This window comes from Cetorhinus maximus, chromosome 4, assembly GCF_964194155.1.
Source record: "Cetorhinus maximus chromosome 4, sCetMax3.hap1.1, whole genome shotgun sequence".
Lineage (NCBI taxonomy): Eukaryota > Metazoa > Chordata > Chondrichthyes > Lamniformes > Cetorhinidae > Cetorhinus > Cetorhinus maximus.
This window is the reverse complement of record NC_135882.1, coordinates 176,100,800-176,127,633: the sequence shown is the minus strand read 5'-3', so window position 1 is coordinate 176,127,633 and position 26,834 is coordinate 176,100,800. Positions and strand designations below refer to the sequence as shown.

At 43.5% G+C, this 26,834-nt stretch overlaps 1 protein-coding gene across 4 annotated transcripts in view; it reads left to right on the top strand.

Annotated features, from left to right (window-relative positions):
- lama3 (laminin, alpha 3) overlaps positions 1 to 26,834 on the top strand; it is a 500,534-nt gene that overhangs the window by 402,912 nt on the left and 70,788 nt on the right. For all 4 annotated transcript variants that reach the window (XM_078541180.1, XM_078541178.1, XM_078541182.1 and 1 more), the window contains exons 41-49: positions 6,086 to 6,199; positions 13,887 to 14,005; positions 14,116 to 14,196; positions 16,558 to 16,679; positions 17,520 to 17,570; positions 20,026 to 20,177; positions 21,222 to 21,332; positions 22,496 to 22,607; positions 25,993 to 26,142. In XM_078541180.1, coding sequence (XP_078397306.1) covers positions 6,086 to 6,199; positions 13,887 to 14,005; positions 14,116 to 14,196; positions 16,558 to 16,679; positions 17,520 to 17,570; positions 20,026 to 20,177; positions 21,222 to 21,332; positions 22,496 to 22,607; positions 25,993 to 26,142 — 1,012 coding nt within the window. The remainder of the gene's footprint in view (positions 1 to 6,085; positions 6,200 to 13,886; positions 14,006 to 14,115; positions 14,197 to 16,557; positions 16,680 to 17,519; positions 17,571 to 20,025; positions 20,178 to 21,221; positions 21,333 to 22,495; positions 22,608 to 25,992; positions 26,143 to 26,834) is intronic.

Sequence of the window (26,834 nt, the reverse complement as noted above, 5' to 3'; positions counted from 1 at the left end):
TTAAGGCACAGAGCCTCCAGCTCCAATAGCCCCCAGATGGCTGCAGAGAGACCTCCACCCTGAAGCTGGCTGCCTCCCCATACGGCAGGGGGCTGCACCACTGTTGGTTCAATGCTGACAGGTCTGGAAAATTTCCCCAAATAATGGTCTTTTAATTATATGGACTTCATTTTATGCCTGCCTCTGTTTGGCAGGTAGCCAAACTGCGTCTGTTCTGGCTGCTAGAAACTTCCCCAGCGGTGGGACTGCATTGAGGAGCAGTCCCGATGCAACTCCTTGCTACTTTCCTGGCCACCAAAACACCCCCCCGCCCTCGTAACATGTCTGTGACACTGTTGTGGCCGCTCAAATCCTGGGCAAAGATGTAAGTATGCAAAGTCCTAGTTTTTAATCTCCAGCCATGACTTGCTCAGTATGACAATCCCACGTAAGTACTTTTCAAGACCTAACTTTATCCTTCCCTTTCCTAAATGCTCCTCCATTTGTCCATATTTTACAGGAGGTTAGACATGAAGAGTCTACTGTTAATAAATGTCACAAAACTGATTGTTGGGCTGGATTTTGGGCCAGGCATGATTTTGGCAGGAGGGCATGTAAAGAATGAGGGGTGGCAAACCCACCACCTCTCGGCCCACTCCTGATCTGTCCCCTTTAATAGGGTAGATGGGCAGACAACAAAATCTGCAGACTGCCCACCATTTTCAAATAAATAATTAAAGGTTAATTAAGCTTGTTGCCAAGCCAATTGATCCAAATGGTACACTGTCCATGTGATAATATGGTTGGCATGGGAAGGACCTAGTACACAAGTGTTTAAAAGACGGGAAGGAAGAGGAGGAATGCCCTTTGAGGGGTCCCCTGTGCGCATCAGGGGCACCACCCTTGCCCCCAAAGATGCAACCCCCCACCTTTGTTCCTTCTCACCTGGCCTTCAAAACCCACCATCCCATTCCCCTCAATCACCCCCCACCCCACCCCCCCAACCAGGTTGCCCAATCCCTTCCCGTCCTAAGAATCCATGGATTTACTTCACTCCAGATACCATCACTCTTCCTCGCGGGCCTGCTTGTAGTCCAGCAGCACCCATTACTGAATTTTAGTGCTGCTGGGACTGGCCAAACTGATTGACCGGCAACTCTTGAGGGAGGTCCCTTCTCCCGCTGAGGGGACTGGCAGTTGGGTTCATATTTTAATTTAAGAATGTAAATGACCCTTCAGAGGGTAACTCAGGATGGAGGTGCCCTGGTGGTCCCCATCCTGCAGTGGCAGTGCCCACTTGTGGCTTTGATACACACTGATCAAATTTGCAGCCTCAGGAATCCACCTGCCATCCTTAATTAGACAGGGGCGCAGAGGTGGCCAATAAGGAGGCCACCTCCGAGAAGATCTTTTTTTGTTATCCGTTCATTAACAGTCACCTTTCTTTTTGTCTTATTCTGTATTTTCTGATTTTTTTTGCTTCTCTCGATCAATTTCTCTTGGTTTTATTTTGCTATAGTTGTCCATTCCCTTATTCATTGTATCCATTCATTTTGCTTTCCTCAGTTTGGTTACCTAAATTCCTGTCTCTGTGTTTGCATTCAGCAATGCACATTTTCATGCTGGTTTTCAAATCCCTCCATGGCCTTGCGTCTTCCTATCTCGTCCATCTTCTCCAGTCCTACAATCCTCTGGGAATTCTGGACTCCTCCAGTTCTGGTCTTCTGCACATCCCTGATTTTGATCGCTCTACTTGTTAGCGGCCATGCTTTCACTTGGGCTCTATGCTCTGGAATTCCTTCCCTACATTGCCTTTCTACCTCTCCCTTCTCCTTTTAAGATGCTCCTTAGAACCTATGGCCAGGATTTTCCCAACACCGTTGTGGCAGGAGCCACTGCGGGAGATTTGGTGGCCCAGCCAAAAGCCCATCAACTTTTGGCGGGACCAGCCAATCCCGGCAATGGGCAGGGCTGGAAAATCCCATCCTATCTCTTTGACCAAGTTTTTGGTCATCTGCCCTAAAACATGGCTCAGTGTCTAGTTTTGTTTGATAAAGCTCCTGCAAAACGTCTTGGGATATTTTATTATGTTTAAGTCGCTACATAAATTGAGGTTTTGTTGCTAGCTGGAGTTTAGAAAGGCACACAGGTAATCATGGAAATCTCAAACTTACATTGATATTCCCTCCTAAACTTACCACAGATTGATCTTTATCCCCTTGATTAGGTGTTTGTAACTTACCAACAGATATAGTGGGCTATTCAGGGTGGCTAACAATAATATCAAGCCTTGTTTCTAGCATATCACCAAATATCATTCATGTCGATAGAATATCGAAGTTGATGTTAGAAGGATGAATGCAATCGAACAGAAATATAAAGTGATGGGCAATTTCAGATCTCACTAAGCTAAAATTGTAAACATGAATAGGGGATTTGTAAGAAATTAAGGCGAGGTTACATAGAAGCAGGCTGTTTGGCCCAACTGGACCTTACCAGTGCTTATGCTTCCCATGAGTCTCCTCCCATCTTTCTTCTCCATTAGTATATCCTTGACTTCATTTCTCCCTGATATCCAGCTTCCCCTTAAATCCATCTTTGCTATTCACCTCAACCACTCCCTGTGGTAGTGAGTTCTACATTCTCACCACTCTGTGGGGAAATTCTCCTGAATTCCCAATGGGATTTCTTAGTGATTACTTTATATTTATGGCCCCTAGTTCTGGTGTTCCCCTCAAGTGGAAATATATGTAAATATATAAAAATATACTTTTCTACGTCTACCCTTTGAAACCCTTTCATCATTTTACAGATCTCTATCAAGTCACCCTTCAAATGGTATGAAGGGATATGGAACAAAGGCAGGAATATGGGATTAAAGTATAGATCAATCATGGTCTAATAGAATGGGGGAAGAGGCTTGAGGGACTGAATATCCTCCTCCTGTCCTGATGTTCCCATGGAAGGAAAGCCAAGCTAGGAATCAATAGGAAAATAATGACATCAGTCTTTAGAAACAAAAGAAATTGTGAACAGTTTTTGCACTAAAAGCCTTGAATTGAAAGTAGGGGCTTGAAAGAAAAATTTGTTTATTTTTCTAATATGTTTCCACATATTTAACAAAAGGACTAATGAGGTTACCTGAGTTCTTATAAATGTGTGAACATGGCATTATACTCTCATTGTTTGTGTCTCTTCCTGATGATAAGCCTGGTGGAGAAAATAAAATCTCTAAGGGGAAGGCAATGTATCAGCACTTCAGTTTTACAAATAAATTGCATTAATATGAAATGACTGAGTGATCGTCTAGACCTGTCTCAGTCCAGACATGAAAAAAGGTGTGTAGCTGCCACACCTTCCAACTAGTACCAACGAGACCTACGAATGCGTTGTCTGATTTGTCAGTGTTGTATTAATGATTACAGCTATTATAAATCCTGAGTCAGAGAGAGGCAGGGTTTAAAGGTGGAGTATCAGACACCAGTGCATGCCTGATTCAACCCGAGTACAGGCAGTGGTTATAAAAGAGGCATTCAGTGGTGAAGTTCATAACTGAGGTATTACCCCACGAGACTTGAAGATTAAAGAATGCTCAAATATATGGTGCGAATGAAGAGCCTCTGTGTCCTGGCTGTCCTGTTATCGATTATTGGACCATGTTTAACAGGGATGAGACCATATGATAAACCAAAGAATATACCACAGGCTCCAAAAAACGTCTCCTTGATTAGCAGCAGTAAGAGAATCAACTGCCGACAGGTAATATTCTGCAATGGGATACTGTGAAACAACTCGATTAAATTTAAATGAGAAGGAAGATAGTTTTATGATTTAAAGAAACATTCAGTTTTGTGTGCATGAGCTCAGTTCTATTTCCAATTAAATAAGATACATTTAGAACATGAAAAGGTGCTGTAGAATTGTTTAATTCGATGGGATTTTCATAGTTGTCTTTTCAGGTACAACTACATGTTTAATCGCTATTTGATACATTTTTTAAAAAGCTGTGAAGGTGATGTTTACTGGTACTTTTGTAAGTATAGCTGTGACTCCATGGATGACACAAATGACCAAGATCTCACACAATTTAATGGGAGTGAAATATTAAAAAGTTTATTTTTATTCCCAACGGAGGAGAATTATATACACAGCAAGTTGTTGAGTTCTGGAAGGTGCTGCCTGAAAGGGCATTGGAAGCAGATTCAGTAGTAACTTTCAAGAGGGAATTGGGTATATACTTGAAGGGGAAAAAAAAATCAGGGCTATGGAGGGAAAGAAAGGGGGGAGAGAGACTAATTGGATAGCTCTTCCAGAGACATGATGAACCAAATTGCCTCCTAAAATGCTGTACAATCTGTATTATTTAGAAACACATAGAAGTTATAACACAAAAAAAAGCACGCGTTGATGTTTATTCTCCATATGAGCACGTGGTCTTAATCATGTTTACTCACCCTGTTCCCATATCCATTAATCCTCTTTTCCTTCATTCTCCTCTACAATCTAATCTTAAATGTTGACTTAGTTCCTGCCTCAGCCACTATAACACCGAAGGTGAATTCCACAGCCTCATGATTCTCTATAAAGAAGTTTCTTTTGCTCTCTACTCCAAATCTCTTATAGTTTGAAGCAGTGAAAAAAAAAACCATTTAGTTATATAGGGCCTTTCACATCCTCAGGATGTCCCAAAACACTTCACTGCCAAAGAGGTGTTTTTTGAAGTGTTGTTACTAATGTAATATAGAGAAAGATGGCTGTCAATATGCACACAGCAAGATCCCACAAACAGCAATGAGTTAAATAACCACACAATCTGTTTTAGCGATGTTTGTGAGGGATACATATTGACCAGGACACTAGAGAGAACTCCCTGCTCTTCTTTAAAATTGTAGGATATTTTACATCTACCCGGGAGGGCAGACAGGGACCTCAATTTAATACATCTGAAAAATAGCACCTCTAACAGAGGAGCACTCCCTCAGTATTGCACTAGAGTATTAACCTAGATAATGTGGTCAAGTCTCTGGAGTGGGGCTTGAAACCACATCCTTCTGTCTCAAAAGTGAGAGTCCTACCCAATAAGCCACAGCTGGCTTTGTGTTTTAGACCCCTTAACTACAAGAAATGGTTTGTTTCTCTCTACCCTGTTCTATCTTTTCACAATTTTAAATATTTTTTATCATATCACCTGTAAGGCCCCAATCTTTCACAGTTTTCTTTGGATTATTTCCTCACAATAGTCAACATCCCAATGACCCTAGATTGTATTCTCTCTAAAGTCTCAATATGCTTCATGTGTCTGAACACAGTATTCTAACTGACATCTTTTCATGGTTTTAAATCCAGCTTACCTTATTTTCCTTTCGCTTTCTTTATCTTTGGGATAAATGTTAGCTTATTATATAGAATTACATTGTAATTACAGCACAGAAACAGGCCATTTGGGCCAACTGTTTGATGTTGGTGCTTATGGTCCACTTAAGTCTCCCCCTATGTTGCTTCATCTCACCTTATCGGCATATTCTTTTCTCTCTCGTGTTTATCCAGCTCTCTTTGAAATACATTTATGTTGTTTGCCTCAACCACTCCATGTGGTGGTGAGTTCCACAAAACCACTAGTCTCTGCCTAAAGAAGTTTTGCCTGAATTTCCAATTGAATATTATATATTTCTGGCCTCTCGTTTTACTCTTGGCCCACAGGTGGAAACATCTTCTGTACAGATATCCTTCTAATGACTTCTATCTCAGCCTTCTTTTCTAGAGAAAAGAGCCACAGCCTTTCAATCCTCCCTGATAATTGAAATCTCTCAGTTGTGGTATAATACTTAAATCTTTTCCAGTGCCTCCATATCCTTTTTATAATATGGAGGCTTGAACTGTGCACAACAATCCAAGTGTGGTCTAACCAAACTATGCAAGTTTAACACAACTTATTGTGCTTTTCAATTCTATCCCTCTAGAAATGAAACCCTGGGCCCTTTTTATTGCCTTATTAACCTACATCACTACTTTTGGTGATTTGGGTATCTGTGCCCCTACATCTCTCTGCCCCTCTACCTCAGAGTAAATGTTAGCTTACACCTTCTTCAATGTTGATCTTTAATAGAAATGTGGCATTGGATACTACAGAGAACAGACTGGCTTCTTCCTGGGGCGCTGTGTTCCTTGTCGCTGTAATGGACACTCAAGCAAATGTGAAGATCGATCTGGAAAATGTATTGTAAGTATCCAGATATAAATTTTTATTGTACTGTACAAAATATTCACAGCACATAAACAGGGCATTCAGCCCAACAAGTCCATTTATGCTCCACACAAACCTCCACCCATCTTTATTCATCTAACCCCATCACCATATACTTTTATTCCTTTCTCCCTCATCTATTCATCGCCTCCCCTGAAATGCATTTATGCTGTTCACCACAAATGCTCCCTGTGGTAACGAGTTCCAAATTCTCACTTGCTGAATAAAGAAGTTTTTCCTGAATTCCCTATTGAATTTATTAGTGACTATCTTATATTGATGGCCACTAGTTCCAGCCTCACTCGCAAGTGGAAACATAAGAACATAAGAAATAGGAGCAGGAGTAGACCATTTGGTCCCTTGAGCCTGCTCTGCTGTTCAATAAGATCATGGCTGATCTCTGATTAAGGCCTTAGCTCCAGTTTCCTGCCTGTCCCCATAAACCTTGACTCCTTTGTAGATCAAAAATCTGTCCAACTGGACCCTGAATAGATTCAATGACCCGGGTTCCACTGCTTACTGGGGAGGAGAATTTCAAAGATTAATGACCCTCTGGGAGAAGATATTCCTCATCTTTGTTTTAAATGGGAGGCCCCTTATTTTGAAACTGTGCCCCCCTAGTTTTAGATTCCCCCATGAAGGGAAATATTGGGCAACATTTTCCCCCACATGGGGGGAAAGTGCGGGAACGGGCATGGGCGGGCGGACCTCCGATTGGCGCCCCCGATTGGGGGCACGCCACCATTTTTCATGGGTGGGCCGAATAAAGCCCGCCCTGCGTGACATCCGCACGGAAGCGCTATGCGCTGTGCGGGCAGGGGGTGAATGCCAAATGCAGAAGTGCACTCTTTCGCATGCGCGTGAAGGAGCGCTCCAATCTTCCTGAGACTAAGTGCTGCCTCAGGGAGATCGGTTCTCAAAGTGAAGAAGTTATTCTGTCGAAAATTTCATTTACCATCCGTGTCCCCTCATGTGACAATGTCACATGAGTTGGGACAAGGACATAACTTTAAATAAAAGTGAATCTTAATTTTTTAAATTCAGTCAAGAAACCTCATCTCAACCATGGATGAGGTTTCATGCTTTTTCCGGTGGCCGTCAGTGCTCCCGACCTGCCTGCCAAACGTAAGGTGAGTTCCGCCCAACGTCATTCCACGTCATTTTACACGTCGGCTAGCAGGCTCCGCCCCCACTTGCCGACGGGAAAATTCTTCCCATTATCCTAGCATCCACCCTGTCGATCTCCCTCAAAATCTTACGTTTAAATAAGATCACCTTTCATTCTTCTAAACTCCAATGAGTATAGTCCCAACTTGCTCAACCCTTCTTCATTAGACAAACCCCTTTATTCCAGAAATCAACCTCATGAACCTTCTCTGAACTATCTTCAGTGCAAGTATATCCCTCCTTAAATAAAGACACCAAAACTGCAGGTGCCGTTTCACCAATGTCCTTTACAGTTGTAGCAAGACTTCCCTACTTTTATACTCCTTGAAATAAAGGCTAACGTTCCATTTGCCTCCCTAATTACTTTCTGTATCTGCATGCTAACCTTTGTGATTCATGTACAAGGTCACCCAGTTCCTCCGTATCATAGCATTCTGCAGTCTCTCTCCATTTAAATAATATTCTGCTTTTCTCATCTCCGTCCCAAAGTACACAATCTTGCATCTTCCCACATTATACTCCATCTGCCAATTTTTTGCCCACTGGCCTATCTATATCCCTGTACAGACTCTTTGTGTCCTCTTCCAAAGTACCTATCTTTATATCATCAGCAAATTTAGTTACAATATACTCGGTGTCGTCATCCAAGTCATTAATATAGATTGTAAATAGTTGAAGCTCCAGCACTGTGGCTCTCCACTAGTTACAGTTTACCGACCTGAAAATGACCCTTTTATCCCTACTCTCTGTTTCCTCTACATCCACCCTATCCAACCTCTTCGTAATTTTAAAGACCCCTCTCAGCTCAGTAAATCACTTTCAATACCAGATTCAATACCATAGAGCAAAAAATAGTCTGCTTAGAAATTGCAGGATATTTGTAATTGAAATTCAATCTAAATCTGACTCCTTTGATAGAACAGTACCTACTTATTGATACCATGAAATATTCAAACCAAAATATAGGTTTAATCCTAAACATAGAGATCCTTTGTTCAATGATAAACTGTTATGAATTATCCTTATCACTCACGACCTTTGAGACCATACACTAAAGCTCCAGCATTAGGCCCGGAACTGATTTTTATTGGAGTAATTGTGCAGCCACATGCTCCCGACAGTAAGTCACAGAGACAGCGTGGATCCCAATAGCAGGGCTTTGATGTTCTAACTTTATCTTCTACTCATCATTGCAGCAAGCATTGCTCTCATACTAGAAACAGAGAGTAAGAAATTAGCCCTTACGTTCAAAGCTTTGGGTGTTCAGAGGAGCTGGGAGACACTCTCACTTACCGTTAATGCTCTGGGGATATGGGTTCAAATCCCACCGCTGCAGCTGGTGGAATTTAAATTCAGTTCAGTGAAAGCTAGTCTCAGTAATGGTGACCAGGAAACTATTGATTGTCTTAAAACCAGATTGTCATCTGGTTCACTAATGTCCTTTAGGGAAGGAAATCTACCATTTTTATCTAGTCTGTTCTACATGTGACTCCACACCCACAGCAATGTGTTCGACTCTTAACTACCCTCTGAAATTGCCTAGCAAGCCATTCCGTTCAAGGGCAATTGGGGATGGGCAACAAATGATGGCCTTGCCAGTGACACCCACATCCCATGAAAGAATAAGAGAAAGGATCTTAATGAAGCTGGCCTGGCCTGAATAGACAACTGGAATAAACCAAAATTGGGCATCTGCTCACACTGCAGTGTCCTTCAGGCAAGTGAGGGCTGGGAGGTCAGAATTCAGGGAGCAGGAGGCAGAGGAAATGTGCCTAAGTACACCGCATAGCATGTTGAGTAAGAACAAACAACATGCTTTCTTTATAGGACCTGACAACTGTTTGAGGTCCCTGTCCTCTGGGGAAGGATTAGGACTAATTGAACAGTTCAACCAGCCAGCAGAGCCATGATGGGCTGAATGGACTCCTGTACTGTTTCATTCTATGACTTTTACAGACCACTTTAAAATGCATCATATTGAAACACTTCTTGAATAAAACTTAGATTTAGTTTTAAATGATTGTGACAATTGTTTTTTTTTTACAAATTCTTTATAGTTTATGCCGTTTCTTTGATTTAAGCCCCTACTTCAGTAGCATTTTGTTTTAACTGGTTTGTGGTAATAGTGCAGTTCAATATGAAAGTAAACTCATCTGGAACAGTGACTCATAGTATGATTCACTGGTGGACTAAGATTTATTATACAACATTGGGTTAGGACTGGCTGAGGTTAAAGCAAGATATGCACAGAAAGTACAACAAACACAGAAGTCTATTGCAATGCCCTGAAGGCTATTAACTGAGACTGTGACACTTCATACATTCAACTAAATGTTAGGAGGAGATTTCCTCAGAATATTACTTCGTGTGTGAACCAGTCTGTGTAGGATCACTGTAAAATAGGACTTCAATATAAAGAAAATTAAAGCTAAAAAGGAGTTTATTGTGAATTTCCAGTATCCACTCCTTGCAGTGTGATGTCTCGAGGCTATTTTTCTTATTATTCTTTCATGAGATGTGGGCATTAGTAGCTAGGCTAGCATTTATTGCTCATCCCCTAATTGCCCTTGTTCAGAGGCCATTTTAAGATTTTAGGGCCATTGCTGTGGATCTGGAGTCACATGTAGGCCAGACCAGGTAAGGACGGCAGATTTCCTTCCCTAAAGAACAATAGTGAACCAGATGGGTTTTTACAACAATCGGCAATGGTTTTGTGGTCATCATCAGACTTTTAATTCCAGATCTCTATTGATTCAAATTTCACCATCTGCCATGGTGGGATTTGAACCCAGGTCCCCAGAGCATTGACCTGGGTCTCCGGAATACTAGTCCAGTGACAATATCATTGCGCCTCTGTCTCCGTCTCCCCTCTTTGATTGAATTGTGTAATTTAGACAAAAATTATAAACAGTTAACTGATAACTAATATGACAAGATGTGAACTTTGTCTAAAAGCCATGCGCTTGAGAGTGACAATACTCAGGAACAAAGTAAATAGGAACATAAGACTTGGGAGCAGTCAGCCATTCAGCCTGCACTGCCATTCAATAAGTTCATGGCTGACCTGGGTGTGGTCTCAGCTCCACCTTCCTGTCTGTCCACCCATAACCCTAACTCCCTTGTCTATCAAAAATCTATCTAACTTAGCCTTGATCCAATGATCCAGCCTCCAGTACTTTGAGGAAGAGAATTCCACAGACTAATGACTCTCAGAGAAAAAAATTCTTCTCATCTCTGTCTTAAAAGGGAGTCCTCTCATTTCTAAATTATCTTCCCTAGTTTTAGTCTCCCCCACAAGAGGATCCTCTGGATTTCCACCCTATCAAGTCCCCTCAAAATCTGATATGAATCAGTAAGATCCACCTCTCATTTGAATGTAGGAGGGTTGATCAGTAAGTTCGCGGATGACACGAAAATTGGTGGGGCAGTAAATAGTGAGGAGAATAACCTTACAGGAGGATATAGATGGGCTGATCAGTGGCAAATGGAATTTAATCCAGATAAGTGTGAAGTGATGCACTTGGGCAGGACAAACAAGGCACGGGAATACACGATGAATGGTAGGACCCTGGGAAGTACCGAGGATCAGAGAGACCTTGGTGTGCATGTCCACCGGTCCCTTAAGGTAGCTGGACAGGTAGATAAGGTGGTTAAGAAGGCATATGAGATATTTGCCTTTATTAGCCGAGGCATAGAATATAAGAGCAGGGAGGTTATGCTGGAACTGTATAAAACGCTAGTTAGGCCACAGCTACAGTATTGCGTGCAGTTCTGGAATCCGCATTATAGGAAGGATGTGATTGCACTAGAGAGTGTGCAGAGGGGATTTACCAGGATGTTGCCTGGGCTGGAGAGTTTTAGTTATGAGGAGAGATTGGATAGACTGGGGTTATTTTCCCTGGAGCAGAGGAGATTGAGGGGGGACATGATTGAGGGGTATAAAATTATGAGAGGCATAGATAGGGTAGTCTGGAAGGAACTTTTCCCCTTGCTGGAAGGATCAATAACCAGGGGGCATAGATTTAAGGTAAGGGGCAGGAGGTTTAGAGGGGATGTGAGGAAGAATTTTTTCACCCAGAGGGTGGTGGGAATCTGGAACTCTCTGACTGAAAGGATGGTAGAGGCAGAAACTCTCATAACATTAAAGAAGTATTTGGATGTGCACTTGCGATGCCAAGGCATACAAGGCTATGGGCCTAGTGTTGGAAAATGGGATTAGAATAGTTAGGTACTTGTTTGACCGGTGCAGACTCGATGGGCTGAAGGGCCTTTTTCTGTGCTGTAGATCTCTATGACTCTCTTACTCTATGACTCGTTCTTCTCAACTCCAATGGTTGATCTAAGTCAAGACATTAAATAAAAGTAATTAGTGTATCCTTCGGGCACGATTATAAAAACTGATTTTAATTTTTAATCCAGCTGTTTTTGCCACACTTCAACCCGTCAGCTGAAGCATGTCTGTTCTGCCTGAGGAAAGGGATCAGGCATGATTGGTGGGAACATGCAGCAGCTGCAATCTTACAAGGTGGAGTCTTGATGGTGTAGCTGGAGTACTAAGATCATGTTCTAATTACATGTTTTATTTGGCATTTTGTTCATGGAGTTGTAATTAAAGAAACATACTTTTTCAGTGTATTTTTATATGTTCTTTTATTTGACAAATTGTAATTCTATAGAACCTTACAGCACAGAAGAAGGCCTTCAGCCCAACGTACCAATGCTGGTTCTTTGAAAGAGTTATCTAATTAGTCCCACTCCCCTATCAGCTGATTCCTAACTGGTAATTTATAGGTCTGAATTTTCCTGTTGGCGATTTGGGGGCGGGGCCCGCTCGCTGACGGGAAAATGACGTGGGATGACATTGGGAGGAACCCCCGACGTCATCGCTGTCCATTTAAATATTGAGGAAACTCTTTCGAGTTATCAACAGTCACAGATTGCAACTCTTTCGAGTACAATCACAGTTCTTGGTTTTTCCTGGAGTGGGACATGAACCCACAACCCTCTGATTCAAAGGCGAGGGTGCTATGAACTGAGCCACAGCTGACACCTCGATTTCAGCTTATTCTCTCGGTGCAACAAACGGGTACCTTCACTGCGAAGGACTAAATATTGAGGAAGGCGGGCGGACAGCAAAATCAGCTGTCCGCCCGCCGACCTGTCAATGGCCAATTAAGGCCATTGACAGGATAATTAAGGTAGTTAAAGGCCCTGCCCGTCCAACCTTAAGGCTGGCGGGCAGGCCAGGAGCCCCAGCAGGCAATAGAAAAAACATAAAACCTTATCCACTGGAAGGATGAGGTTTCATGTCCGCTTTAAATGTGTTTAATAAATTTTATGTGACATTTATTAACATGTCCCAACTCGTGTGACATTGTCACATGAGGGGGACATGTTAATTTTTTTATTTTTATATTTTTTACGTTTGTAAAGCTTTCACTGATCTCCCTGAGACAGCACTCAGTCTCAGGGAGATGTGCGCTCTTTCACACGCATGCACGAAAGAGCGCACTTTGACAGATGGGGAATCAACCCCCCCCACCCCGGCACAGGAAGCGCATAGCGCTTCCCGTCGGGCTGGGCGGGCCTTAATTGGCCCGCCCACTTAAAATGGCGGCGGGGCCCGCTTCAGCGGTAGAGTTCGGCTGCCGGCCCACCCGCCAACCTAGGACAAAATTCTGCCCATAAAGTTTTGGTATAACTTCCTTGCTTTTGTATCTATGCCTCAAATTTACGAACATACGTAAATATGCATACGTAAAGAGCAAAGAGCAAGAGTAGGCCATTCAGCCCCTCGAGCCGACTGAAAATCATGAGAGGTCTGAACAGAGCAGAGAGGGAGAAACTATTCCTATTGGTGGGAGGGGTGAGAACCAGAGGACACCTATTTAGGGTAATTGGTAAAAGAACCAGAGGGGACATAAGGAAAAACATTTTTACTCAGTGAGTGGAATGCACTGCCTAAGGGAGTAGTGTAGGTAGATTCAATCATGGCTTTCAAAAGGGAATTGGATAATTATTGGAAGAGGAAAAAATTGTAGGACTAGGGGGAGAAGGCAGAGGCATGGGACTAGCTAAGTTGCCTCTTACAGGGAGCCAGCACAGATACAAGCGGAATGGCCTCCTTCTGTGTCGTAATCATTCTATGATTGTCAGAGTATAAATCCAAGGATCCCATTTGCTTTTAACAGTCTTATTGATTTGTCCTGCCACCTTCAAAGATTTGTGGACAGTCACCTCCAGATCCCTCTGAAATTGTACCATTTAGTTTATATTGCCTCTCCTCATTTTTCCTCCTAACATGTGTCGCTTCACCCTTCTCTGTATTAAGTTGCACCTGTCAGGTGTATATCCATTTCTTAAGTTTGCGTATGTCTTCTTAACGTCTCCTCACTTTCCCCCTCGCTTACGAGTTTTCGGTCTCGAAAGTATGCAGCCCTTTTTAAGTGAGTGAATGGGTATTGTATTAAATAATCTGCTACTCTTTTTCTAACAGGACTGCAAACATAACACAGAAGGGGATCACTGTGAACGATGCAAATCAGGTTTCGTTGGAAATGCTGCCCGAGGTGCCTGCAGCCCTTGTCCTTGTCCATATACACAAACCTCCAACAAGTAAGGTTCACACAAACACTGAAATAGAACAGACGTCATTGACTGATTAGTTCAATTACTCCTACTTCAGCTTGATTTTATTGATAACCTGCAATTGTTTTTGTTTACAGCTTTGCCATGCAGTGTGGTGAGATGAATGGTGTCTTGAAATGTTTGTGTAAACAGGGGTACTCTGGATCAAGATGTGAGAGGTTAGTGTTTATATTTTGAACACAATGACAGTTATGTTACTGGTAGAATTGAGATTGAGTAGACTAGGTTTATATCCTCTGGAGTTTCGAGGAATGAGAGGTGATCTCATTGAAACATATAAAATTATTAGAGAGCTTGACAGGGTTGGTGCTGAGAGGCTTCTCCTTGGCTTGAAAGTCTGGAACTAGGGTGCCATTTTCACTGATTATGAAGTTAGCCATTTAGGACTGATATGAGAAATTTCTTCATTCAGAATGCTTGGAATTCTCTACTCTAGGGAGTTGTGGATGCTCTGTCTGTTAAGCATATTCAAAATTGTGATTGATAGATTTTTGGGCATTTAGGGAATTAATGGAGATGTGGATAGGATGGGAAAGTGGAGTTGATGTAGCAGATCAGCCATGATTTTATTAAATGGCAAAGCAGGTATGAGAGGCCAGATAACCTACTCCTGCGCTTGTTTCTTATGTCATTCAATCTTTACTCATTGACAACATTAGGAAGGGTCTATCAGGCAGGGAAATAGAGGCAGTCTCCCATGCCTCAAACCCATTCTGCCTTGAAAAATCGGCGAGAGAGGACCTTCAAATGATATTTGTTCAGAATTCATAAAACCAAAAAAATGTGAGTAGATGAAGAGATTCTCAATGTTCTAGAACATTTTCTTTTTCTTGATACTAAATTAAGTTGGTTTCTTAATGCTGCATTGATTGTTGTGATCTGGAATGCGCTGTTTGAAAGGGCAGTGGAAGCAGATTTGATAGTAAACTTCAAAAGAGAATTGGATAAATAATTGAAAAGGAAAAAATAAATTGCAGGGCTATGGGGAAGGGGAATTAATTGGATGGCTCTTTCGAAATGCCAGTGCAAGGATTGCAGTGCATCGTTCTGTGATTCTAATATTCTATCTGGACTAATTTTTCTTTGGATTTGTTCATGGAATGTGGGCATCGCTGCCTGGGCCAGCAATTATTACCCGTCCCTAATTGCCCTTGAGAAGGTAGTGGTGAGCTGCCTTCTTGAACTGCTGCAGTCCCTGTGGCATAGGTACACCCACAGTGCTGTTCGGGAGGCAGTTCCAGAATGCCAGGCTGAAGTTCTTTGTGCCTATGTAAGATTCTATAGACTGAATTTTTCTGGGTGGTTGGAGATCCGACGTTGGCCTCAATTCTGAGTCAAGAATCTAGAAGTGGCCTCAATGAGACGTCAGTTAAAATCCTCCCTGAGGCAGCCAATTGAGAAACCATCCCGTCCAGTTAAGGACTGTAGGCAAATCATGGAACTGGAAGTCACAATGGGAAGGCCTACAGCATGGGAGAGTTGGGAGCTGCTGGGGCATGCTTCAAGATGGAGGTATCCTCTGAAGAATTATGAAATTGTGAAAAAATAATGTGGCAAAAGCTGCCAGACCATCAGTGTGGAGGGGGATAACCTGTGGCCATGGCGGTGATCCGCTGATCGCCATGTTACCTAGAGGGTTGGAAGGTGGGTTTTAAAGGAGGTGTCAATGGCTGCCCAAAACAAAAACAGAAACAGAAATACCTGGAAAAATTCAGCAGGTCTGGCAGCATCGGCGGAGAAGAGTACAGTTGACGTTTCGAGTCCTCATGATCCTTGGAGACCTGCTGAGTTTTTCCAGGTATTTCTGTTTCTGTTTTTGTTTTGGATTTCCAGCATCTGCAGTTTTTTGTTTTTATCAATGGCTGCCCAGTCTGTTGCCAGGAGGCTGCATCAAGGCATCTCCAGTAAGCTTTCTTGGAGCAAGGAACATGTCAGGGAGCCACCCTCTCCTCCACCTCCTCCCTCCCACTGCTCCCACTGTAAAAATCTGTAATAATGCTCCAGGTCCTGTCTCCAAACCTAGGCATTTTGGAATAATCCTAAATCAAGTAAAGTCATAATTAAAGGAACATTAAATGAAAAGTTGAATACTACAGATGTTGGAAATTTTAAATAAGAACAGAAAAATCTAGAAAACACTCAGCCCGGCAAGCAGCATCTGTCAAGAGAACAACAGAGTGAGGGAAGTTTAACATCACTTACCCTTTGGAAACTGACAAGGTTGGGTATGATGATGGTTTTACAGCTTAATGTTACTCCAAATTGAAGTTCATGTTGAGGAGGGAGTAAAATCAAGGTTCCACTCAATCTCATGGGTCTCTTGCAGGGTGAGTTAGATTAAAAATAACCACTGTTTCTAATCAATAACCGTTTTTAAAAGTTCATCATCAAAATTGAAATGCTGTTTATCTCCCTCTCCCTGCACAGATGTTGCCTGACCTGCTGAGTGATTTTTCTTTTTGGCTTCTTCTGATAATAGGAGCATGTGGCATTAAAGTTTTTATTCATTAAATCTGCAGGTGTGCTCCAGGTTACTTTGGAAACCCTCTGGAGATAGGAAGCAATTGTAGGCCTTGTCAGTGTGGCCATTCAAGTTCTACAAGCTGTGACCCACTGACTGGTCAATGCAGCAACTGCCAAGGTAACAGTGTCGGACAATGTGGCAGAGAAAATCTGAGTCCCATTAATCTGTGATGCTGCGATAGCTAAACAGGATTCTTTACAAACAAAACTCACTCCTGATAAACAAGTATTCATTACATGTGCTGTATATTCAGCGTAATGTTCAACAACGATATTTTCATTGGCAAACTGTGCCACTTGTACCCTGAGAGCTATGCTTCTCTCCCTGGGGTTGAATTTTCCCCCCCATCGGGGGGGTTATGCGGAGGTGGGCGGGAGCGAGTGTGAACCCGATTGGCGCCCCCAATCGGGTGCGTGCCGCCATTTTACGTGGTCGGGCCAATTAAGGCCCGCCCAGCGTGATGCACACCCGGAAGCACTGTGTGCTCCCTCTGCAGGCGGGGAGATTCCCTGAGTCGGGGCCTGCGCTCTTTCGCAGAGGTGCCTCAGGGAGATTAGTTTAAGTTGTGAAAAATGTAATAAAGGAAAAAAACAATTTTAAGGACATGTCCCCTCATGTGAAACTGTTACATGAGCTGGGACATGTCCATTAACTTTTTCAAAACATTTTATTTAATTAATGAACCCTTCATGAAACCTCATCCCGCCCGTGGATGAGGGTTCATGAAAAATGCAAAGGCTACGCGCCTGCTGAACTGACAGTCTTAATTACACGTGGTAACATCGGGACGCCCGCCTGACATCACCGCGCATCATTTTACGCGTCGGCGAGCGGGCCCCGCCCCCACACGCTGACGGGAAAATTGTTCTCATGATGTTTTAATTTGTATATAAAATCTTTTAAAGCTTTGAACTTCCTTTGTCTGGTTAATTAATTTGTTTGAGCTTTTTTTCACAGACTGTACAAATGAAGAACCCAAGGATACTAGCTCGGATGGAAAGTGTGACAGTAAGTGAAAAATTCAACAGACCTATTCTGTGGTAATTTTGTCTTTGGAAAAGAAAGGACGCTTACTGAATTGCGGTTGGAGTTACCATACTGCACTAATAACAGCAAATACCATTGTTTGTTATGATCGGGAATGCACTGCCTGAAAAGGCGCTGGGTGCAGATTCAGTAGTAACTTTCAAAAGGGAGTTTGCAGGCAAAGAAGTGGGATTCATTGCATTGTTCTTTCAAAGAGCCGACACAGACACGATGGACTAAATGATCTCCTTCTGTGCTGTAACATTCTATGATTCCATATAAGGTATAGCACAGAGTGAGAAAGGGATGAGGGGCTTTAGTTATGAAGAGAAACATGAAAAATTTGCGCTTGCCTCATTAAACCATAGAAGGTTGAGAGAAAATCTGATTTAGGTGTTCAAAGCGATACAGGGTTTTGATGAGGTTGAGAGGTAGTGAGTCCAGTCATTAGCAAAGGGAAAAAAGATTAGGAGATGTTATTTTGTACATGGAATGCTCAGGAATTGTTTGGAGCAGAATCCTAATTGTTTTTTAAAGGTAAGTGAATAAATAAAAGAAAAAGCAAGACATGCATTTCTACAGAACCTTGCATGCTCTCATGCATTCCAAAGCACTTCCACAGGCAAAAAAGTAATATTTGAAGTGTAATCTGTATTGTAAAGTAGGAAATGGGGCAACCAATTTGACAGCAAGATGCAGATATAACATAATAATGTCCAGATAATCTGTTTTAATCATATTGGTTGAGGGAAAATTATCAGCCAGGAGACTGGGGGCCACAGTTTAATGTCTCATCCAAAAGATAGCACTTCCGACGGTGCGGCACTCCCTCAGTACTGACCCTCCGACAGTGCGGCACTCCCTCAGTACTGACCCTCCGACAGTGCGGCACTCCCTCAGTACTGACCCTCCGACAGTGCGGCACTCCTTCAGCACTGACCCTCCGACAGTGCGGCGGTCTCTCAACACTGACCCTCCGACAGTGCGGCACTCCCTCAGTACTGACCCTCCGACAGTGCGGCACTCCCTCAGTACTGACCCTCCAACAGTGCGGCACTCCCACAGTACTGACCCTCCAACAATGCGGCGCTCCCTCAGTAGTGACCCTCCGACAGTGCGGCGCACCCTCAGTGTTGACCCTCCAACTTTAAATTAAGGGGCAGAATGTACCATTCACATGCATTAACTAAACACAGGTCTGCTCATATTGCCAGCAATAATTTCTAGGTTAAGGTAGCTTCAATAGATGACCTCACCCAGATTTAAGTTTCAAGCACACTTCCTAACACTTCCATCCTCTTTGATATTTTAAAATGTGTCATTCTGGCCTGGAATTTGCTCCCGGTTTGGGATTTCCTTGCTCTGCAAACTCAACCTAGGAAAAAGTGGCCCAGCAGATTGGATTTCCATTGCAGGATGGCAGGGTTCCCTGGGAGGTGGGATGGGCACTCCTGGGCCATGTGCAGAGGATGCTGGGTGCAGAGGCCAGTGAGATGGAAGGCCCGCCTCAGTGCACTGGCACTGTGTTGGATTTTTTTTTTTTAAAAAGGAAAAACATAAAACAGCCATCCAGCCCTCACCTTTCACAACCCCTCATACCCCCCACAGACTCTCCATGTCCTGTCCATGCCAACCCATGCCACCTCATGGTGCCTACCCACCTTCCCATGGCCCCCTGTACCCTCCATGCCAACTTATGCCCCTCTGCCCACCCCCATGGCCTCTCATACACTCTATGTCAACCTATGCCTCCATCTCCCCCATGGCCCTTTATAGCCCTAAGGCTAATGTCAACAGACGGAGTGAAATAGCAAACAATCATTTTTGAACACTCTAGACAGTTTTTTCAAAGTGTTAAAGGGCAGGAATTTTAAATGCCTTGGTTGCTTGACAGCTCCTTTTGACAGGTGCTTTTGACAATTCCAACGAGCTTCACAGTTCCAATGAATTTAGGTACTTTTACATATATTCATGCCTACTTTTAGCAATCTCAAAGGGCACCTGACCTCCCTCAAAGGTGTCCCAGAACCATATCCAAAGGGTTACCTTAGCTATCGAAAAGGGTACCCTGGCAATCCAAGTGAATTCACAAAGTTCAGACCTGCTCCTACCAGGTTTACTCTGCGGACATTCGGTTTCAGACACCAGTCACAACAAAATCACACGAGCGGAGGGAGCTGCTGATTTCTGTGGGCAGCTGCCTCTGCGAAATGCACATGCACGAATCCCAACCCAGGTCCATTCCTGCCCCTGTGAAAATGGTAGGTGCCACGCTCAAGGGTGGGGCTTCTGGATTCTGGCCTCTTCCACCATCTTTGTAACGATGGAGAGGCTATCCATCATTGCAAGAATCCAAGCCTATGTGTTCAGCTTCTCTGTTGTTAAATCTGTGACCAATGATGTTAAATCCACGATAATCCATTCTTTCATTTGCCAGCCTGTGACAGTTGTGTTGAAACCCTGCTAACTGACCTGGACAAGATGGATTCCGATCTTCGAAAGATCAAACTCCAGCTTCAAAATGCGAACACGAGCGCTGCTGCACAGCATCGAATGAACAACTTAGACAAGGCCATAAAAGAGACTGAGGTAAATGCGAAATGAGGCTCGCGTTCTGTGGTAATCTGATGTGTAATATATAGCTTTAAGAAGAATGTTATAATGGAAGATCACAAGATCTTGGTATCCAATAGCAGAGTATCGCAGGCTACCTTGGTAAGGAGTAGTCTAGAGTTAGAGTCTGTAATGTAGAGACAGGGTTTGAGTTGTAAGCACACACGTGTAGCTGCTGAGCTCTTTCGTAGATAAATAGAATGTGTTCTACATAAGAACTGTCTGTTGACCTGCTCTGTCTATGGTGCCAACTCCCGAAACGAGCGTGCAGCCCGGATCCATTAGTCCAACTAAACTATTGACCATGAGCCAACACATTCATTATCTTTTACAAAGTCTTATCCTGTCACTTCCATGGCCATCTCCTAAACTTTATAGGCTGGTCCCAAGCAAAGTCTGATACAGTTTTCTTGCTTGCTAGAACCAATTTTTTTTAAAAAATTTAAACAAAATACCAATATAAGATTAAAAATTTCAATTAGTGAAATAAGGTGCTAAAGGTGGGTGTGACTTTGGCATATATGTGTGGGCCTGTAGTTTGTGCATGTATGTCGGGGGTGGGTGTGTGTATGTGTGGGCCTGCAGTATTCCTATGTATGTGGACGTGTGGAACTGCAGTGTGCCTATGTATGTGGACGTGTGGGTGTGTGGATCTGCAGTGTGCCTATGTATGCGGGTGTGTGAGTGTCTGCAGTATGCTTATTAGGCGGGTGTGTGTGTGTCTGCAGTGTGCCAATGTACGTGGGTGTCGGTGTGTGTGCGTGTTTGGGCATGTGGTGTGCATATGTGTGTGTGTGCATTCAAATACAAGGTATGACAGTAAACTTGAAATCAGCTACACTCAAAAGTTGACATTTAAAGTTTGAAAATACAGTTCATTTATTATAAATGCATTATTTTATTTTTAACATAATATTCCATGGTTGATTGGAAACAATTTATGCTTTGCCTAAGCAAACAGAGTGGAAAAAAATGCATCTGTGTTACAAATTTAATGGTATAAGTGGTTCTCCATTTTAGAATCAGTTGAAGAAGTATCGGGCCACTGTGGAACAGCAAGGCAGAATGACTGATAATTTGGAAAATGACAACATGAACCTCATTCAAGATATTAATGCACTCAAGGAAAAGGCAAGTGTTGTTTGTACCATTTGGAACATTTAGCAAACGTTAAAGCCTCTGAGTGAGTACAGAAAGGATTTACCAGAATGATGCCAGAGATGAGGGAGTTAGGTGCAGAAATTACAGGAGCTAGGATTGTTCTCCTTGGAACAGAGAGGCTTAAGGGGAGATTAAATGGAGGCGTTCAAAATTATGAGAAGCTTTGCTAGAGTACGTAAGAAGCAGAGGGGAGATGAGGAGAATGTTGCTATGATCTGGAAAGCACTGTCTGAAAGGCAAGCGAATTCAATAGTAACTTTCAAAAGGGAATTGGATAAATACTTGAAAAGGAAAATTTGTGGGGATATGGGGAAAGGACAGTAAACTGGAACATGGAGCAGAATTTTCCGTTGGCGTGTGTGATCGGTGGGGGCTGCCAGGGGCGGTCAGGAAGCCGACTGCCGCCCGTAATCGACAGCACACCGCGATTTCACACTGACGGGTCAATTAAGGCCAGCCCAGCATGATAAACAAGCGGCAATGCTCAGCGCTTTCTGTGCAGGCAGGAGGAGGATGAGCAGACCTAGCGCAAACTTCACACATGCGTGCGAGAGAGCGCTGAATAATCTCCCTGAGGCACTCCCTGCCTCAGGGAGATGAAGAGATATTTTTAAAAATAATAAAGAGCAGGAAAATGTAATAAAACATGTCCCCTCATGTGACTCTGACATGTTTTCAATTAAAAAATAAAGTTTTTATTTTATTTGTATTGGCTTTTGGAGACCTCATCCCACCCATGGATGAGGCTTTCAAAAAAGCCTTTTCACCTGCTCCGTTGACGAGCAGTGAAAAATTAACATCAATTGATAACTTAATGGCCTTAATAGGCCTTTTAATTGCCGGCGGGTGCCCCGTCCGCTCCGGCAGTGCCCGCCGACTGAGCTATCGCGCGACTGCGCGTTGACGTTGGCACACTTGGCCGATATAATCGCGTGTTATTTCACGCTCGGTCCAGTCGGACGCGTGCCCACCCGCCAAGCTAAAAATTCTGGCCATGCTCTTTCAAAGAGCTGGCACAGGCATGGTAGGCCAAATGGCCACCGCCTATATTGTAACATCCTATTAGAGATTATCCCCTTTAACTGTCTATGTAAATTTAAGCTGTGCTAAGATCTGAACATGTTTATTTTAAGGCGGAAAAGAGTTCCCGAAGTATTCAGCTGTTGCTCACTTCAATCACTGAGACCCACGGACGTGCACAAGATATGCTGACAAATATAGAACGTGTGCTGTTGAAGATCTTAGGTGAGGTTTTTTTTTTAACAGTAAATGGATAGCTCAGTGTAGATGCATGTTTTTGTAATGCCGAATGAAAATGGCCTTTAAAAAGAAAGACTCCTGTTTCTAAAGCACATTTTAAAAAAATTCGTTCAAGGGATGTGGGCTTCACTGGCTGAGCCAGCATCTATCGCCCATCCCTAATTGCCCTTGAGAAGGTGGTGGTAAGGACATCCCAAAGCACTTTACAGCAATTAATTACTTTTGAAGTGTAGTCACTGTTGTATTGTAGGAAACACAGCAGCCAGAAAGATGCAGCCATGTGATATGAACTTTTTATTTTACGATGTAGATTGAGGGATAACTCATTGCTTAGGAAACTGGGGAGAGCTCTCCAGCTTTTTCTCAAAATAGTCATGGGATCTTTTATGTCCAGGTGAGGACTCAATTTAATATCTCACCTGAAAGATGACACTTTTGACACCGGCAGCACCCTCCTAATACTGCCTGGGAGTGTTGGCCCAAATTTGGTGCTCAAGTTTCTGGAGTGGGGTTCGAACCTTTGCACTCAAAGGAGAGTGTTCATGCTACCCACTGAGTCACAGATGGCGCAAAGCATTTGAAATAGGGAACATCACACTTCATGCTAAAAGATCATAGGCTAGTTTTTCTCCTGAAATCCTGTATAAAATTGGGCTTGGGGTGGGGGGATGGGGGGATGCAGTTGGGTGGAGGGGGGGGCTTGGGGTGGGGGGTGGGGGGATGCAGTTGGGGGGGGGGGGCACGTGGGTAGGGGTGGAAATGTTGAGAAAATGAGCTGCTGAGGCCTGCCTGATATCATGTCCACATTAACCTTGAGTTGCCTTCACCCAAACTGCTGGATGACTGCCTCCACTCCCAGAAACTTCCTGATAGAAGGTAGTTCTAGGGGTAATGACCCCCAACATCCACAAATGAAGGCTAGCGGGCTGAATAGGGGCCCCCTCTCATTCCTACTCTGTTGCCGTGCCCTTGGTTTCTGCCAAGGCCTGCCAAACGATATCTTTGGGTTCTCCTATCTTTTAATGTCCCTTGCAGTGTATCCAGATCTCCCTTTGGCTCTGGTGGACTCGGTCTTGGTAGCAGAATTCCCCCAGGAAATGCCTGGTCAATAGGAAAATAGATTGGCATTGCAACAAGTTTGAAATGAAAATCCAACCCTGTAAGCGCACAAGAACTAAGGCCAGAATTTTTCCCTCATCGGGCGGGCTCAGTGGGAGCAGACGGGGGCAGTCGGCAAGCCGCCCGCCGCCTGCAATCAGCTCCGCTTCGCGTTTTCAAGCGGGCAGGCCAATTAAGGCCCGTCCTGCGTGGATCACGAGTAGCAGCACTGAGCGCTACCTGTGCGGGAGTGGGGAGGAGGGAGAGCAGGCCTGGCGCGCAATTCGCGCACGCACACAAAAGATCGCTTCAATCTCCTTGAGGCACGGAGCTGCCTCAGGGAGATCGAAGCGCTTTTTAAAAAAATTAATAACGACAATAAAAATTTAATGAAACATGTCCCCTCGTGTGACTGTGTCACACGAGATGGGCATGTTTTTAAAATCGAAATAAAGCTTTTATGTAATTTGTACTAGCTTGTGGAAATCTCACCCTGCTCGTGGATAAGGTTTCCTACAAAAAGGCCCTTTTGCCTGCCCGCCAACCTTTAGGTTGGACGGGCAGCGTAAATTTCAAGCTAATTGCCTTGTTAATTGCCTTAATAGGTCTTGCAATTATTGGTGGGTGCGCAGCCAACTCTGGCGCGCACCCGCCGAATGAAAAATTGCACAAGTGCACGTTGATGTCGGGATGCACACCTGATGTCATCGCGCTTCATATTACGTTCAGACATGTCGGGCGTGCACCTGCCCACCGAAGGTAAAATTCTGACTTAAGAAATGTTTCAAATGAGTGAATTAACAAAATGATGAAATAACAACGTTCATGTATTATAAGAATCATAGGGCAGAATCTTCTGTTCGGCGTGCGGGGACAGGCCCCGCACACTGACGCATAAAATAACGGCATGGTGATGTCAGGTGTGTGTCCCGACATCGCCGCGCATCATTCCGATCTTTAGCTTGGCGAGCGCGCACTGGAGTCGGCTGTTGCCCGCCGAACTGTCAAAGGCCTGTTAAGGCCATTAAGAAACTAATTAAAGTAATTGTCAGGCCTGCCCATCCAACCTTAAAGTTGGCGGGGGGGCAGACGAAGAGCCCAGGCGGCCTCTGCATTTATCACGAAAACTCATCCACGGGCGGGATGAGGTTTCAAGAAACGCTTATAAATTGAATAAAAATTTTCATTCAAATTCATAAACATGCCCTAGCTCATGTGACACTGTCTGAATAATTTTATTTTTTCTTTTTTTCAATGTGTCACTATGAAATTAATCTCCCTGAGGCAGCTCCATGCGACAGGGAGATTTCTGCGCACTTTCGCGCACATGCACCTTAATTGGCCCACCCACGCAAAATGGTGGCACGCAGCTGATCGTGGGTGGCGATCAGCTCCGCGCCTGCTCCAGACCGGCCCACCTGACGGGGAGAAAATTCTCCCCATAGAGTCATTTACGGCACAGAAGGAGGCCATTCGCCCATCGCTCTATGCTGGCTCTCCATGGAGCAATCTGGTTAGTCCATATTCAAATATCCAAGCCCTTTTTATATGTCAAAAATTTCTGTTAGAGATCCACCCTATTGCTGAATTTAGCGCTAACAATCTTGCATTTATATAGTGCCTTCAACTTAGTAAAACATCCCAAGGTGCGTCACAGGAGTGTTAACAGACAACAATTTGACACCAAAGTCACATAAGGAACTATTTGAACAGGTGACCAAAGGCTTACTCAAAGAGAGAGGTTTTAAAGAGGAAAAGGGGCTTGAGAAGCAGAGCGGGTTAGGCAGGGAATTCCAGAGGTTAGGGCCGAGACAATTTTTTATTTATTTGTTCATGGGATATTGCCCATCCCTAATTGCCCTTGTTCAGGGGGCACTTAGGAGTCATTGCTGTGGGTCTGGAGTCACATGTAGGCCAGGCCAGGTAAGCATGGAAGATTTCCTTCCCTAAAAGATATTAGTGAATCAGGTGGGTTTTTACAACAATTGGCAATGGTTTCATGGCCATCATCAGGTTTTTAATTCCAGATTTTTATTGAATTCAAATTTCATAATCTGCCATGGCAGGATTCAAACTCGGGTCCCCAGAGATTTACCCTGGGTCTCTGGAATACTAGTCCAGTGACAATACCACTATGCCACCACAACCTGAGGAGCTGATCGTTTTTAGCATTACAATTACTGAAAATGTGCACTGCGTTAGATTAACAGAACATCCTTACAAGGAGAAACTAGGAAAGGCTTTGCTCCTCCAATTGTATCTTGCCTTCCAGATACGCTAAAAATGTTGAACACCCTTGATCCATCTTCTGGCACTGCAGACAAGTTAGATGAGGTGGAACGGATGCTCAATGAAATGAGAAGCCGCAACTTTGATGAGGAGAGAAGAGTGGCTGACAGGGAGAAGCAAGAGTCAAAGACCTGTAAGTATTTCAGCTTTTTCTCTTCCTTTAAAAAAGAGAGAACATATTTTTCATTGCATTTCTTCAGACCTCCAAATCCAGCAGTTTGATTCAGATTTGCTGAAGGTCAATAAAATAGATTGTGAAACTTGCTACCACAAGGAATGGCTAAAGCAAATAACATAGGTGCCTTTAAGGGGACAAGACTTTCAACCTGTGCAGGTTGTGATCATATTCTCACTTCGATTTTCAGAAAAACAACAAATTATTGTCTTATCAACAGTACTCCTCTTTATATCTTTAGGCACGTTACAGTTTACAACAAGGAAGATTATTTTCAGCGTGACAGGATGACAAATGCAATTGAAATTCAGTTCGATTTCCTGGTTTAGAATATAACTTGCTTTATTCGAGGGTTATAAATATAAGTCACTAATAAATGCAACAAAGAATTTATGTCAAATTTCTTTACCCATGGATTGGTGAGAATATGAAACTCATTACCGCAGGGAGTGGCTGAGGTGAATACATTTATGGGGAAGCTAGATAAACACATGGGGGAGAAAGGAATAGAAGGATATGTTTATAGGATAGGAGGAAGCTCATAAACATAGACCTGTTGGGCCAAACGCCTGCTCCTGTGCTGTGTCATAGTTCAATAAAAACAAGTGGCCGAATTTTCTGGTTGGAGATGGGAAACAGTAGCCAGGTCT